Source organism: Drosophila subpulchrella, chromosome 2R (assembly GCF_014743375.2).
Source record: "Drosophila subpulchrella strain 33 F10 #4 breed RU33 chromosome 2R, RU_Dsub_v1.1 Primary Assembly, whole genome shotgun sequence".
In the NCBI taxonomy this organism is placed as follows: Eukaryota; Metazoa; Arthropoda; class Insecta; order Diptera; family Drosophilidae; genus Drosophila; species Drosophila subpulchrella.
In genome coordinates this window covers 16371696-16389106 of record NC_050611.1, presented here as the reverse complement: position 1 = coordinate 16389106, position 17411 = coordinate 16371696, and the positions used below count along the sequence as shown (strand labels likewise).

General features: G+C 36.9%; 2 protein-coding genes and 1 long non-coding RNA gene across 4 annotated transcripts; 2 read left to right on the top strand and 1 right to left on the bottom strand.

The window, feature by feature from the left end:
- Nucleotides 1-7248: 7248 nt before the first annotated feature.
- LOC119550803 (serine/threonine-protein phosphatase Pgam5, mitochondrial) lies at nucleotides 7249-8167 on the top strand. Its single transcript, XM_037859737.1, has one exon. The coding sequence runs from the start codon at nucleotides 7294-7296 to the stop codon at nucleotides 8128-8130; it is 837 nt and encodes a 278-aa protein (XP_037715665.1). The 5' UTR covers nucleotides 7249-7293; the 3' UTR covers nucleotides 8131-8167.
- A 1723-nt stretch (nucleotides 8168-9890) lies between these two features.
- Nucleotides 9891-11133, top strand: LOC119551556. 2 transcript variants are annotated; one of them, XR_005219546.1, is made up of 4 exons: nucleotides 9891-10056; nucleotides 10460-10557; nucleotides 10609-10921; nucleotides 10975-11133. It is a non-coding gene; the product is annotated as an uncharacterized LOC119551556 (long non-coding RNA). The 2 variants fall into 2 exon arrangements; XR_005219547.1 differs by having other exon boundaries at nucleotides 9891-10153.
- A 1517-nt stretch (nucleotides 11134-12650) lies between these two features.
- Nucleotides 12651-14476, bottom strand: LOC119550689 (cell wall protein DAN4-like). Its single transcript, XM_037859554.1, has 2 exons — nucleotides 13514-14476; nucleotides 12651-13444 (listed from the first exon to the last, which is right to left on the bottom strand). Exons 1-2 carry the CDS (start codon nucleotides 14221-14223, stop codon nucleotides 12919-12921), a joined length of 1236 nt encoding a protein of 411 aa, XP_037715482.1. The 5' UTR covers nucleotides 14224-14476; the 3' UTR covers nucleotides 12651-12918.
- Between the last annotated feature and the right edge of the window lie 2935 nt (nucleotides 14477-17411).

Here is a 17411-nt window from a genome sequence, read left to right as displayed (position 1 = left end):
GTAACTTTACTGTGTCCGCAGTTGTGCGAGTGTGTGTTCGGCTTAAAAAGTTGCCATGACTTTCGGGCACAGCCATTATTGAGTGGTATTCGAATCTATTAAAGTATATTGGTTTTGCCACGTTTGGATAATTTTTATACCCTTGCAGAGGGTATATTGATTTCAGTCAGAAGTTTGCAACGCAGTGAAGGAGACGTTTCCGACCCCATAAAGTATATATATTCTTGATCAGCATGACTAGACGAGTCGATCTAGCCATGTCCGTCTGTCCGTCTGTCCGTCTGTCCGTCTGTCCGTCTGTCCGTCTGTCCGTCTGTCCGTCCGTTTCTACGCAAACTAGTCTCTCAGTTTTAAAGCTATCGGGCTGAAACTTTCCCAAAAGTCTTATATCTTTTGCAGGTAGTATATAAGTCGGAACCAGCCGGATCGGACAACTATATCTTATATCTCCCATAGGAATAATCGGACAAAAAAATGAAAAAAAATTATATCTTTGGTGTTTTTTAGCATAAAAACTCCTAAGCTTGGAAATAACAATTTTTAAATAATTTTGAATTTTGAATTAAATTTTATCGAAATCGGACGACTATATCATATAGCTGCCATAGGAACGATCGGAAAATTTGTGGAAAAATAATATGAAAAAATTATAGCTTCGGTGTTTTTCAACATATAACCTCCAACGCTTGGAAATAACATTTTTTAATTAGTTCTGAATTTCGAATTAAATTTTATCAAAATCGGACGACTATGTCATATAGCTGCCATAGGAACGATCGCAAAATTGGTAGGAAAATAATATGAAACAAATTATAGCTTCGGTGTTTTTTAACATATAACCTCCTACGCTTGGAAATAACATTTTTTAATTAGTTCTGAATTTCGAATTTAATTTTATCAAAATCGGACGACTATATCATATAGCTGCCATAGGAACGATCGGAAAATTGATACGAAAATAATATGAACCAAATTATAGCTTCGGTGTTTTTTGACATATTATCTTATAATATTGGGAATATCATTTTTTGTGTTTTTAAATTTAATAATTATAGCTGCAAGGGTATATAAGCTTCGGCTTGCCGAAGCTAACTTCCTTTCTTGTTAAAATAAATATTAACGAACTATATTATAAATATTTGTACATTCTATCAAGAGTTTACTTTAAAAAGTGCTTAAAAGTATGTTACAATATATTTATTATTATTATTACGCCAAGGTGCTTACAAGTATGCTATAATATATTTTTTATTGATAGATAGCATTTTCCATGATTTAAATAAGGTTCGGCAAATTTAAAAGACTATGCCAATGATTTTTAAATTTGAAATATTACTTTAGTTGGTGCTTAAAAATATGCTTAAGAATTCCGTGACTTAAAGACGATTTGTGTTCACTTCTCATTCAGGTTCTTATATTCGGTCAAGAGTTCTATAAAAATTACTAAGCCTATAAAATCTCTTAAAAAGGTGTCTAAAAGTATGCTGCAATATATTTTAAATTTTTGTCAATTGTATTGAAACTTCCGTAATATAATTTGATTTTTTTCTAGGGCTTACCCGAAACCCCAACTTAAGGGCAGCCCAATATGCACTCTGTTCCCATTTATCAGGCAGTCCCCAGTCGATGGCATTGTTCTATATATATATAAGTATACTACAGCATAGAACATTCCACAACCATATGCGGGATTTGCCCAAAGAATTGTTCAATTGCCAGAACATAAACGTGTGCGTGTATTTTTTGCCCTTTGTTAGTTTGATTTAGGCGGCAGTATATATGAATTATTATAGTTAAATATGGATATTTATTGCGATTTTGGGGGCGATTGTTGTAATGCAAGAGGGTTCCGACCCGAAAATGCAGCTGAGGCAGAAAGCTTTTGATCTGCCGGACAATCGAGTGAGTGTGTGTGTGCACATTCGTTCATATATATTCATGAGTTTGAATTTTATGGCTGCACTTACTTCCATTTCGAAGTTGCCTCATTTCAGTAATATTTATTTCTTTCGAGTGCTTTGTCGAGAGTCCACAAATTTAATTGCACAAAAGTTTGGTCCCCAAAACCAAAAATGCCGAAATGAGCAAGTTTCTCGTTTGCGGCTTTTTGACTAATCAAAGTGGGGAGGGAAATGCTTTTTAATTGCAACTTTGCCAGAAATCAAAGACACAAACTTGAGTGCAGTGGAAGCAATTTGTTTTAAAGCGCAATATTATTAGGTTTTCATTAAAAACAACTCCGCAGTCCAGAGCCGGGCAAAACAATCAAATTAAAAACGAACAAAGAGCCCCACTGCAAATGCAGCCGGCAAATGGAACACAAATACACAATTTATGGGGAGCACATCGAGAGTAAAGCAAATATAGAGTTTTTGGTCCGGGTCTTAAGTCGTAGCCCCTGGCTTGAGTCATAAATTGTAACGGCTTTCGGCCCTATACCTTATGCAGATTTGTTTAACTTCAAAAGAGCCAACAAATTGCCCAGCCATTGGCTTTTCCTACTCCTCGAGCTGACTTTTATTTGGCTTGCTTTCTGGGTCTGTTTTCGTTTGTGCGATTTTATTTTTTTTTATTTTTCTCTCAAACATTAATCCACTAAACCGTAAACAAACGATGGCAGTCAACAAAGGACCAACATGGCGTATGAGCTATTAAGTGTAGCACATGTGAGCCGATGTGTGCATGGGTCTAGCCATATTTTAAGCTCCCCTGAACAATCCTGCTGTTTCCGCATGCCGTTTCCATTTTCTATTTTCCATTTTTTACCGACTGCAACTGCAGCCCGTTTTCACTTCGGATTGCAACGCTCCCAGGATTTATTGCACTGCAAAAAGCCTTAAAGGTGCAATGTTGAACGAAATACGTGGCACCAAAAGGGCTTTGGGAAAACTTCTGAGTGGCAAATGGTAAAAGTGGTCCGTTTTAATTAAATTTAAATATGCTAGAATATTTTAGTCATCACAAATTTGAAAACCATAAATAAAGAATTTTTAAAAAATTTGAATATGTGATTTAAGAATCATTCTGTGATAGTAGAAAAATTATTTTACAAGACATAAATTTGATTCTATTAATAATGCCTATCGAACTTCTTTAACTCAGTTCTTTAAAGGTTTTTTGATTATGGGTAGTAGTAAGTACCAGTATTTAAATAAAGCTCCAAAAAGGCCATTGTTAACTGAATTCCAAGTTAATTGAATTTAACCGAATCAAAACCAATCGCACAGATTACCTAGTAACATTAAATACTATATCTTAATCTTAAGAAAATGAATCTGACAATAGAACAAAAAATTGTATAAGAATATATTTATTATAATAATTATCAGTTTTATTCCTTAAGTCCCATTAAAGAGTCCTTTAAATTGTAGCAATAAATACTCAAAATTAAAGTGAGCCCCTAGAAAGAAATTAATTGAATTCCCTCTTAATTGATTTTAACCGAATCAAAACGAATCGCCCAGATTAACCCGGTTACATTAAAAATTTAAAAATAATTCCACTTGCTTTGTGCTGGCAGACTTGAAAATTGTGAAATTAAATATTTATTTGCTCGCTGAAAAGTTTGCCTGGCCCCCCAGTGCTTATCCTTTCAGCAGAGTCACAAGGTCGAACCGCAGTGGGCAACTTGCCTTTCATTGGCCATCCGTATTTGCTGTTTGTTATTTGTTGCTCTATAAGCATTTTTATTGGAGCACACAACACAGAAACCAAACAGCAAGCGGCAATGAAAGTTAAACAATGTTTGCGGCTTTGCTATCCGTTTCCGCAATAATTTCTCGGATCCGCCTGCGAGCGTTTTGTGTCCTTGACACAATTTCCCCAGGAAAACTTTTGATTTTGCCACAAGATAATTTGCTGGCTGGCTAAGGGGGCGTGGCACTGGGTCGCGGCCACTTAAAGTAATGCAAAAAAAAAAGCAAGCGAAGGAGGCAGCAATCCAAATAAGGAAATCAAAATGGCAAGGCAACATAAAAGGCAAGCGAAAATTGAACATCCTGCAGCAGGATGCGTTGAGGAAAAGACCAAGAGGCTGCCACAGCCAAGACGAACACCATAATTATGGGTGACCGCGATAAGGAGGAACCACCGGCTGAATGCCGGGGAATTGTGCGGGTCCACTCCACGTTGCATGCCAAGGACTTGGCCCCAAGGATTCTGGTCGGAGTGGGTGGGTCCTTCCTTTGTGGCAACCACCAGGATGGGCAACGTGGCTCCTCGATCCCGGACGACTGGTCACCCTGTATGGAATGGAGATGGGGATCCGGGAAGATGGTGCGATGGAGATGAAGATGCTGCCCCACTTTGTGCAATGAGAAATTTCCGCTCGGTCGTTCCTCTTTTTTTTTTTTGCTTGAAGGATGACATTTTTGCAAATTGCCATCATAGTAATAATCAAATTCGTGTAAATTTGTTTGCAAATTCAAGAAGGAAATGGTGTCAGCTGCCCCAGTTGCCCGCACTCACCGAAAAGCAGCTATACAGATGGTTCGGGATTATCAAGTTAATAGCTTTTCTCGTACTCGTACTCGTTCTCGTTCTCGTTTCAGTTTAATTTTGATGAAATTGAAAACATAAACTATACAGAAGTGCAGGGCACTGCCGTGATTGTGGAGATGGCCTTTGCACATTTGTGGAAAATGTAAAGCCAAATTATTTCTCCTCTGAAACGGATGGCAATTAATTAAAAGGGGCGACCAGGGGCCAAAAATGGCAGCTTAAAATATATAAAGTTGCAATGCCCTTGGGTAATGAAATAAAGCGGATTTCTTGTCAACTCTTTTGGCGCTTCAAAGGATTTACTCACTTTGGTGTGGATAATTTTTTAATAATTTAATTAAAAATGGGCTTTAAGCTATCTGCTTCTGCAGGACAATTACCATGCAAATAATACAGATGCACGTTTTTTATATCCATTATTTAGTAAATTAAATTGCCATCTAAGCCCCCTGCATTGAATGTACTTGAATGCAGCTCAAGGAAGTTCCCAGGACATGAATTTCAACTTTAAATTGACTTGTCTGCCATTCACACTCACTATTCCTCTGGCACCGCCTTTCACACACACATCCTACTTATATACACCTTGTAAGAGTAATCCCCACGTTTCTAGGCCGCACAATGCGAGATCTGTTTTATGGTTACTTCAAGTGGCTTATTCCGAGGACCCCACAAAAGTAGTGAATGAATATGTGCACGAACACAAGGCCAAGCTCAGGTGGGTGCGGTTGCACCGGAAAAAATATAGTTCATTTTAAAATACGTTGCTGATATTTCAAATAAAAATTCCTGATAAATATGTGATACTGTAAATCTGGTCTTGGTTTCCTGAACAAGTTAACATTATCTAAATATAAATCTTAAATCAAACAATATTAATTAAAATTTTTTCCACATGAAATTCAATAGTTTTGAAATCGCTTATAGAGGTGTCTAAAATAAATAGGAGTATCCAAAATTAATTTTTCTTTGCATCTCAAACAAAAACTTTGCAACAATTAGTTTTATATAAACCTCATAGTCACTAGGGCTTAAAGGTATGCCATAATGCATACAAAAAGTTTAATATTTTAAGCATGTAAATTTTATACCTTGATTATAAAGAAAGGTATATTACATGAAATTCTCAATAAAACACATATTTTAACCAGCCAATCCATTAAGGACACATCTGTTCAGTGTGTACTTGGCTTAATAAAGATGTCAGGGTGAAATGAGTGAAATAAGCCGTCGAGCTACATTTACCACAGAATCCTCCTTTGAGAACAGATAAACCGGCATTAGGCTGATCTGTTCAGGAAACTCTCTTAATTTCAATTCCATGCGGTCACCAATCGATGGGGTTTAACCCTCGGCAACTTTCCAACTTCTGCATTCTGGACGTCCCTCGATGGCTGGTGGCATGTCAAAAGTTTCAGTCAACTTCATTAGGCCAAATCCGACGGCCAACAGACTGAGTCCGTCATGGCCAGCCACTTGTGGATATCCCGGTGGTCCTGGTCGCCACATTCCTGATGGCCATGACGCAGCCTTTGCATTTTTCCCCGCGGCACCGAGTCACTGAAATTAAATGAAGCAAAAACTTGGACAAAGTTATTTGGCCAATGATAGGCCAGTTGCCCTTTTCCGGCTGACTGGCAGGAATTAAATGCCCATGCCCCGTGCCCAGAGACTTAAAGGGGCACTCATTTACTGGAGATTTCCCATCCGAATGGCTTTCCCATCGCAGTTCACAGTTTTCCATGGCATCACCTTTGCCAACTTATTCGGTTTTTCGCCGCCTGATTGTTCGGGGGGGCGTAAAGTTTGCCGCTCAAAAGTTCTGCTCTCGAGTATCCTGCCGAGGGTAAAATAACTTTGACACAAAAGTTGACCAAAACCTTTCAAGAGTCCACTTTCTTAACTCTTTTAAGCCCCTTCTTCTTTGTCTTGAATGCTAATCAAGAACGGGCGATTCGAATCTGAATAAACTTTTAAAAGTGCGACAAAACCCACTGCAGAGTCAAGTTGATTGCCATTGCAATGGAGTTATACCAGTATGGAATGAAAGTTTTTTGAATAGACCATTTAGACAAGAGTAATATATATAAAAGATCACCGGGTTAAAATATCAAGAAAAGTTATAAATAATGTTTATTTAAAATTAAAAACCAGGAGTAAATAAAACATTAAATTTAACCGACTCGTTTCGAGTGCGATAAACTTTATTGACCCTATTTTCCTCATTCAGCTCATCGAGAGTCTATCGATTAAAAAAACACTGTAAGTTAAAAATACGTTGCTCAACACTTGTGTAAAAATACTGATTTGGTAAATAATAAATAAATTTAGTAAACACCTTCTAACTTAGAAGTTCTAAGAACATTTTTGTAATAAATTTAGTCACCGATCGCAAAATAAGCTGTTTTATTAAAGTGTTTAAAAGTTTTGTGACTGAAAACAATTTTTATTTGTTAAAAATTACTGTAGTTTTTACTTTTAAATGTATAAAAACACTGTTTTTTTTTAATTTTGTTCTCAGGAAAATTCATTTGTACTAAATTGGAAAGCAAAAATAACTATTATATGTTTTATTTTCCTATTTTCGGTCCCTGAAAAATACTCTACTATGACAAAAAAAAGGTCATACTTATACTGAGTTTAATTTAGTATATTTTTAAATATTTTAAAAAGCCCATCAATCTTTTTGCCAGTTCTAGAGAAACCAGATCTGTAATTTGAACTTCATTTAGAAGTTGTGAATTTAAACCCCAGTAGCTTGCTTTGGATCTGTCAACTCAAACCTCGTCACTCATGAGGTACTCGGCTGTTTGGCGCTCGGTGGGGGCCATGAGCTGTGGTTCCCTGGTCACCTACTTGACCATCCGACTGCTCGATGGCCAGAAGTCCTCGATTTATTCAAGCGGAGCGGAGGGAGATGGACGACGTGAGTCCTTGGCCAGTGGCGCCTGGCTGCATCACTGGGATCTGGACAAGCCGCAGCTGCAAAAAGTGGCCAATGGTCAGGAGTCCTCCGCCCTGCGGCACATCATCCTTGTGCGACACGGCGAGTACACAAAGACCTCGGATGGCAGCCACCTCACGGAACGGGGTCGTCGACAGGCGGAGAGGACGGGTCAAAGGTTGCGCGAAATGGACTTGAGCTGGGACCACGTGGTGGCCTCCACAATGCCGCGGGCCGAGGAGACGGCCATGATCATCCTGAAGCAGCTCAATCTCGATCCCTTGAAGATGAAACGTTGCACTTTGCTGCCCGAGGGCACTCCCTATCCAGGGGATCCCCCCTCGAAGCGGAGTCCTCGCAGCCTGGAGCTGGCCTACCAGAGGGATGGTCCCAGGATCGAGGCTGCCTTCAGGCGCTACTTTTTCCGGGCCAGTCCGGAGCAGGAGCACGACTCCTACCTGCTCATAGTGGGTCACTCGAATGTGATACGCTACCTGATCCTGCGGGCCCTGCAGCTTCCGCCGGCCGCCTGGACAAGGCTCAACCTGAACCACGGCTCCATCACCTGGCTGACCGTTTGGCCCTCGGGCTATGTGACCTTGCGCTGCCTGGGGGATTCCGGCTTTATGCCCATCACCGAGGTGACACATCGAAGGCCTTTGCCGACCAAAGCCGATAATAACTAGCTCACCAATAAAACTGTACTACCAAGTTCATCTCGGACTTGAAACTCGAAGGACTAGCTCATTTTGCTGCAGAAGTGGATACGTGACTTCCTGCACATTTTGTGTCGGGTAACTGGGTAAAAACCACTTTAACTTTGGCCAAAATCACTTGCCAGCTGCATATGCATCCGCATGCCAGCACATCCACATCCAGTGGCCACAATCCCAGCGGCTGCCACGCCCAGAGCGGTCATGCCGCCTACTTTTTGGTACCACCCGGTAGTTGGCACATTTGCGCTACTCTTTCGGGATTGTCTCTGCTCATTAGTGCGGCTTTAATTTTGGTTATTGCGCCTGTCCCATGTTGTTCGGTTTTGGTCTCTGGTTTCCGGTTTCGGTTTTCCGCCTTTGGTTTTGGCCATCGTCAATGTTGTTGCCGTTGCCACTGCCGTTGGCGTTTCATTAAATTTGCATCCGTCCACAATTTGAATTTAATTTGTTGGGCGGGGGAAGGGGGGCGCCCTGAAAATTGCATTATACCAAACCCATCCCGAAGCTTCAGCTCCTCAACTGCCACTCACAACGAGTGTCAGCTGCTAAATATTTGCCTCGCCACACAAATTCCGGAGCGCATGGAAAAAAGGCAAGTGTTTACTTTATGGTCCTGTTATTGCTGTTGCGGTTGGATGCCTCAGAAAAGGGCCCTCGACGTTTAAGGGATGTGCATTATAATACGAACGCATATTGCTATCGAGTATATTTACCCATCTAAGGCTTTATCTGAAGTCACTGAAAGTCACTCTCGATATGTCAGCTACCAGACATACTAAATAAAAAGTTGTTTTTCGGTAATCGTATATATGTAATATGGCTACGAATGGGGTGGTTATTATATTTATCAGACAGATTAGCATCTAAGGTATTGCCGAAGAAGTCACACAACAAATCCGAATAAATGTTTAAAACATTGCTTGGTTCATTGTACCTACTTACTCTTTATATTAAACATCGCTCAGTTATCTATCAATAACTTTTGCGTACTTATGGCAACTTAACAATCTAATTTTCTGAAGAAACCCCCGTTAACAGACGCATTATTAATAAAAACCATTAAGACCCTTAATCGACAAAGCTTTCGTCAGGTAAACTACTTTAGATTCCAGTGATAGCGCTCAATCAAACCATTTCACGTGAGCCTACGAATATCTGTTGACGACTCTCAAGGGTTTTATTCTAGCTATCACATCAGGTGGTTATCGGTTTAGAGGGAGCTTATTTTTGAAGAAATGATTAGTTGTTATTTTAGCGTGGCCAACATAGTCGCTAATTTTTTCTGAGGGAAATGTTCTTTGTCGGCGACTCTCGGGATCAAAGTTTCATGCAGGAATTACAAAGTTAGGGTTAGGACCTTTGGGAACTGATTTAGTCGAACATTTTCAAATGCACCGCAACATTTTTTGGCTCTTATTGTGTGTGTTTCAGGTTTGTGTCCCTGAAAAGTAAGTGAACCATTGACTCTTAATTGGTAATAATTTCTTATACATCTATATTATAATAGTGATTGATTTATGGGTGTTACGAGTGTCTCAATATCCAAAAGGACAGCTTTTGTGGAAAGTACTGCTTTTTCTTAGCTTAGCCAAGGTTTTTAATAAATAATACGTGCTAAACACAAAATTCAAATTATTTTGCAGTAGTAGTAGTAGTATTTTTTGCGTAGTATTATTTTAAGCGTAAAATTATCTGGGAATTAGGGTACTTTTGCACAAGTAACCATTTACTTAAGTGTCAAACATATAAATTCAAAGTTCATATATACCAAAATTAATAGGAAAAAATTTCAAAATATGGAAATGTGCAATCGTAAAACGTTTCTTTTAGTTTTTTCAACCGTTGTACTATGTTTTAGTGGATTACTGTGTCTTTTTTTCTTATGTGTACCTCCAGGTATTTCTCTTTAAGGACACTTAAGCTCTAATTTAATGTAAATTGTGAAAATGCTACTGCTCAAAGCGGATTCGTTTTATTGAAAGTACTTCTTAAGGTGACCTTCTTCTACAGATCAATAAATATATTTTAAAATAATGTTCAAATTCCAAATTTTTTATAAAAATGCTCTGGGTTTACATATGTTAAGCGTTATGCGTGTTCGGAAACACTTTGTTTTTAAAAGTTTTTCTTATCATTTCGTCATTCAATTCTTTTCACTTTGCCAAAACGAAAGTTGTTGCTGCTTAGAGAAATATTTGGGTTTAAAATTTGAAATAATTAATTAAAAGTTGAATGAGCCATTACCCACTCTTCTGATAAAGGCAAATTAATATTAATCATTTTAAATTTCTTATATTAGGACAAAATGAGTTTTACAAACATTTAGTGACATATATTATGATACTGTTGTGGCCGATATATCATGCGATATTTATATTTGTGATTTGGAAAGCGCGGGTAAGTTTTTGAAACTGTTCCTAGCAATTTCAAATAATTTTTAATTTTTAGAAATGGAAATACATAATACCGGCTGAAGTAATTTGTGGCTTGCTAGGGGCGTTGTAAGTAACGTATTTGCTCCTTAACCAACTGCATGTTATAGACTGGTACGATTTTCCCGGATATATACACTTCGGTCCCGGAGGAGGAGAAGGAGGAGGTGGTGGTGGTGGTAGTGGAGGAGGCGGACGCTATGGAAAAGGCGGAAGAAAAGGCGGAGGGGGAGGCGGAGGAAGAGGCCGAGGCGGAGGCGGAGGTCGAGGAAAAAGGTCGACCTCAGATAAAGATAAATCGGATTTTTACTGGTCGATCGTAGCTTATGGTAGTTAAGTGTTATTGTTTCAGTGATGTAGAAAATAATGTATTGATTTATAGGATGTTGGCTAATATCACTTTGGCTGCCACCATTGGCCAAAACATCTATAGATGAACTAAAAGGGAACTACGCCTGGAGTGCAAGATATTATTGAAAAAAAGGAAGCTTGTGTTTAGTAAATTTTAATACATTTTTGTAATACAAAGTTAAAAAAATGTAAGCTCGCAAAGTAGGGAAAAAATTCCGTAAAGAAAAAAAAAACAGAAAAAAAAGCAATAATTTTCTTTCGGTTGGAAGAAGGGGAAACAAAAAATTCCCAGTGCCAACATACCCCATTTAGAAAAAGTGAAAAGCCCTTCTGACCTTGGAACCAAAATATATTGTCTTTAGAGCAGCAATTTCAGGTGGTCTCGATCAAAGCGCTTTTCTCGACGGATTCTGCTGAAAAATTAGTGAGCGTTTTAAAGAAATATTAATAATTTCTTGTAGGCGGCAATTTCTTTGAATTTATTATTTTGTTTCTTTTTTTTATTTCTATTAAAAAAGGAAGGAATGTAATGTTTCAAGAAAATTAGTTTAGTTAAGAATGCCGCATTTTAATTAACACTATTATACTTATATTTATTGCTTCTAACCCTATTTTATGAGTTATTTATACTATTGTATTTATGGTATTTTCTCTATTTATTAACTGTATGTCTGATTATATTCGATGTTGATATTATTCTGTATTTTAGGCCTAACATCGCCTTAAATACAGAGCCGAAGCCGAGGAACATTTTTGCGTGCGCTCTAAATCCATCCGTTTCATTAAGCCTCGTTTTGTTTATAGATGCCCGTTACACATGATATACATTTAGTACAGAAATTATGTAAAGATTGCATTTTGAGCGAAAAATTATCTGGGAATCTGGGAACTTTTGACTTGAGTGTCAAACATCTTAATCCAAAGTTCATATATACCAGAATTATTTAAAAAAAAAAATTCCAAAGTTTGAAAATGTGCAATCGTAAAACGTATATGTTAGGTGTCGCAACCTTTTCGCTATCTCTTACAGGATTACTGTGCCTATTTTTTTTATGTGTACCTCCAGGTATTTTTCTTTAAGGACACTTAAGCTCTGATTTAATGTAAATTGTGACAATGCTACTGCTCAAAGCGGATTCGTTTTATTGAAAGTACTTCTTTAGGTGAACTTCTACAAATCTGAAAATAGTTTTTAAAAAACTGTTCAAATTCCTATTTCGCCAAAACGAAAGTTGTTGCTGCTTAGGAAAATATTTGGTTTTAAAATTTGAAATATGGAAAAAGGTCGACCTCATATAAAGACAATTCGGATTATTACTTGGCGGTCATAGCTTATGGTAGTTAAGTGATATTGCTTAAGTGATGTTGAAATTATTTATTGATTTATAGGAGTTTGGATGATATCACTTTGGGTGCCCATATTTGCAAAATGGAATATAGATGGATCTAAACGGGAACTACAACTGGGAATGTTTTACTTAAAAATGAAGCTTGTGCTTAGTACATTTTTATACATTTTGGTGATACAAAGATTAATTAATAATGATCTTAATGTGCAAAACATTCAATTCAGTGTCATCTTACCTGAACAAAATAAATAGATGTGTATCGTAATATGCAGATTTATTTATAATTATATTCCACAAATCATTAAATAAATATAACTCATGGTTTTTTTCAGATTTCTGATATTATTCATTACGAGCTAGAAAAAGTCCGGTTTTTTAAATGACGGTTTTAATATTAAGTAAGAATCTATTAGTTATGTTTTTCAAAAATGGGATAACTTCAAAGATTATTGATATTATAAAGGTTTTAACAAAAACTTTTGACAGTAACTTGTGGTATTCATCAAAATATAATAAGGTAAAAAGTCCAGAATTCTGGCTTAAAAATTAAAAATAGGAAACTATTTTATAAATAACGAATTGTAAGTTTTACCCGTTTACTCGTAACGCATTACATTTACATTACATTAAAAAGGGTTTTTTATAATCTTAAAAGAACAGTAAGCGATATCCCCAATCAAAATAATGGCGGCACATCCGATATTAATAAAATGCTGCTTTAGGCAATTGGATTTAAGCTTGTTGTCTCGACTACTGAGTGTTGGAGCTACCTCCACCATCTCTTTTATTAGATCAGCAATAGCTATGACCATTATACCCGCGCATTGAAGTTTCATAGTTGGTCCGAAGAGAGAGCGACATGACATTAGGGCCTTTGTGATTGTTCGCGAGCACATTTTTAGTATTACCAACACAGGATTTATGTCTTCTCTGAGATAGCAGTTGGCAAAAGCTTCACGAAACGCTACAATTACGGTTAGGGCCCCGTTCAACGCTGTTTCAAAGCAACTTCTTGCAACCCGGTTTTTTTTTGCTTTCCCCAAAAAGTTACTGGCGATAGCCTTAATCCTGCTCTTCTTAATGGTGGGCGGGACCGCTGGCTTTGGCGGCGTGGGAAGGTTCGTATGTTCTGGGTAATACGGAAGTGTAACCCTATTAATTTATACAAATTAATTCCTTAAATCGGTTTTTAAATTGAAGTACATCATTTAGTTGGCTTACTTTTTTTTACCCTTTTTGGATTGCGTTGGTTTTTGGACAATCGTAGTTGGGGTTGGTTTTGGTATCATTTGTGACGTTTGAGGTATAGATTTTAGAGTCGACTTCAGTGTTGCTGTCTTTTTTGTAGCTGGAGAAGATTTCTGCGGTGTTTTTATTGTAGATTTTTTAGTTGTCGGTTTTAAGGTCAATTTAGTTGTAGACTTCGCAGGTGTTCCTGTGGTAGATTTTAACGTAGATTTGATTGATGCAGTTTTTTTTGTTGAAGCGGATGCTCCTGTGGTGGACTTCAACGTAGATTTGATTGTTGTAGACTTTTGGGGTTGGGTTGTTGATTTTACTGATGTTCCTTTAGTAGATATAAGCGATGATGTTGGTTTTGTCGATTTTCCTGTCGAGGACTTTAACGTAGATTTGGTTGTTGTAGACTTTATTGTTGATGCTGTCGATTTCACGGATTTTGTTGTTGATTTTGCTGATGTTCCTTTAGTAGACTTAAGCGATGATGTTGGTTTTGTCGATTTTCTTGTGCTTTCGATGGAAGATATCGTTGAAGTTGGGTCGGGAAAAAAGTTTTCATTAGGAGTTGGCACCGAATAATCCACTGTTGTGAGTGAGACGTTAAATGGATATGGAAGTTGAAGATCACGAGTCGTGGGAAATGTATACGATCGATTAATTGATTGTGTAAGTGCTGCTATAAACTCGTCCATTTCGAACAACTAATTTTCACGTTCAATGGAGAACTGATTAAAGTCCACGAAACACTTTTGTCTTGGCCCTTTTATACAATTGACATTGATGCGGCAAATTATATATCGATAATCAATATAAAAAAACACTAATGACGTTACTGACCATTTGAGGCGTAGCTTCCTTATTTTATAAAGAACTTCTCACATAATTGTCGGATTTGAATATTATATGTATTTTAATTCTACAATAAAAACTGGGAGCCACAGAGTTTTCACATATCATTGCAAACAAACTTCCAAACATTCTATTGATTAGTATTTTCCGATATCTTTGCGTTCATCCTTATAAAGAAAATAGAGATGTTCGGAAGCGCCTACTTCCACCTAGTACATAATTTTCAACGAATAAAATAATGCCTTTCACCATGTGTCGATCGACGAAAGGGTATTTGACAGACAATTAAATCTCCCCCACTCGGTTAAAAAGTTTGCATCGGTACTAACTGCAAATAATCCAAGTAAAACTGAACTAATTGCATTAACATATTTTGTTAACTCGGTTTGTTAGGATCTATTTTTAAAGAGTTGACAGTATATGGCTATCCGGTTTTCAACTGATCATATGATTTATTAGAGAGGATGGAAATATTAAAATCAAATATTTTTTGACTTAGAAAATTCATCTTAAGTGATACGATTTTAACAAAGATAATATTCGAAAAATATAAAGTTGACACCACTTTAACCTGGTTATTCAAATAACAGATATACCGTTCTACAACAGTAGTACTAGGTACGAGTATATCTAATATAAAACACATGACTTGAAAGTCATTTGCCCGCTATTATTACCAACAGGGAGTGCTCAAAAAGTATTAAAATGAATAAGATCATACTAGTTATGGTTATTTGCGCATTTTCAAGCATCTTGATGTCTGAAGAAGACTATTATAAGGAAGAGGATTCGGACTACAAGAGAGAGGACGAAGATGAAGACGAGGAAGATGAAGATGCTGGCTATAACTACACAATGCTCGTCTACGCGACACTCTTAATTAAAATTTTTACCGCAAAGTTTTGGAAATGTCTAATCAATGCAGTAATCAAACTGATCGATCCCATTCTCGAAGCAGTCGAGGCGTACATGAGATGTTTGATAGATGAATCAGGTGGAGGTGAAGTGTTGGCTATGTACGATGCTATTAAGGAAGTTGTAGAATCCTGCCAGACAGGAAGTAAAATTGTTGAATGCGTTTTGAACGGATTGAAGGCCTTATTTGTTATTATATATAATATTTTTCTTATTATTGTAAAAAATTTTATGGGACCAGGAAATGCAGCACTAATATGCATTTGGCCCGCCGTTCGCATTGTGCTTTGTCCCTTTGTAATATTTGGTGTGGATTTCTTTAGGTGCATTAGAGTAAAAATGTTTAACATAACTGGCGATAATATATAATGTACTAATATTAAGTATAGATTTTTATTATAATAAAACCATTGTATAAATTCATGTACATTATAAGACGATTTTAAGTACGGAACGGTACAATTTGGACGGTGAGAGATATTTGTTTTGAATTCTTTTAAGTCAACAGTTGTAATGGCTTATAAGGTCCCCTTGGGAAATCGGGGAGTGGAAAAAGTGAAAATATTTATTTTTGGTGCTCCTAGCTCCAGAAGAACCGGACTATCGGTAAAACCAAGCCTGCTACTTATATCGCATACTTTCCCCAATTCTTTCAATTTAGATATCTAAGAAGTTGTCATAAATATAATGCCGTAGACTCAAGGGTCAGACACGCCACATAACAGATGTTTTAGGCATTATACATACATTAAAATGTGCAAGCAAAAAACCTGTTAAACAAGTTTTGGAACAATTTGGATTCTTCTTAATTATTGTATGGCAATCAGAATGTTAGTACAACCTTGGGAGCTATATAATGCGAGTGACATTGGGAAAAAAACAAGAAATGAGTTAGCCTTGGCAAGCCGATATTATTAAATATTTTCTCATTCAATTTCCGAATGGTCAGATAGTCCTTCGACTCAGTTTATAGTTTTAAGCATATGGGGCCGTCCTTTCACAAGCCGAACACCTATTTTAGAGTCACATTTTTGATTTGGTTTTTACTTTCATCTAAATTGGGATGATTGCAGTCCTTACTCTTTGTAAAAAGATTTCCCAAAACTTCGAAAGTTGCTTAAAATTTAAGACAAATTCTTTGGTTTAGTAATTAAATTAATTTATTTATATATATAACTCTTTCTTGTCTAAAAATTTAGCAGATTTTACTTTTCCAAACACCTGATTTGGATATGGTAAAACTAAGCCCTTATCATGGGCGTTTATAATGCATTAAGTATTCAGATATATATATATATATTTAATATCAATATATTTATGTATATATAAGAAAGAGTTTTACAAAAGAATGAAAGAGTTTTACAAAATGTTCTTGTTGTACGTAATTATATGCATGTGAATGGTTTACCATGCCGGATTCATTTTGATTTGGTTGACGCAGGTAATTATTAAGGAATGCACCATGTCACTGATGACTAATGCTTTTTAATTTCTAGAAATGAAAATTGATAGGGTAAAGTGTCGTTAATGGATTTTGGCTGGTTGTTTATTTGTTTTAGTAAATACGTAACATTGTTGTTATGCTGATTATATTAATTTTCGTTTTTATACCCGGTACTCGTAGAGTAATATGGTATACTAGATTCGTCGGAAAGTATGTAACAGGCGTTTCCGACCCCAAAAAGTATATATATTCTTGATCAGGATCACTAGTCGAGTCGATCTAGCCGTGTCCGTCTGTCCGTATGAACGCTGAGATCTCGGAAACTATAAGAGCTGGGCTATTGAGAGATTTGGCATGCAGATTCCTGAGCTTCTTGCGCAGAGCAAGTTTGTTTCAGCAAGGTGCCACGCCCACTCTAACGCCCACAAACCGACCAAAACTGTAGCTCCCTACAGTTTTGATGCTAGATTACAAATTTTAACTGAAATGTATTGTAAACAATAAACAATACCTATCGATTGACCCATAATTTCCATGCTAGAAAAATATTTTAACTGATATGTATTAGTCTCGTCAATTATTAATATTTGGCTACGTTTTCAGAAGGCACAATAGGTTATCTTATATGTCCCCGAAAAAGATAAGACACCATCCATGCAGGCGAAGACCGTC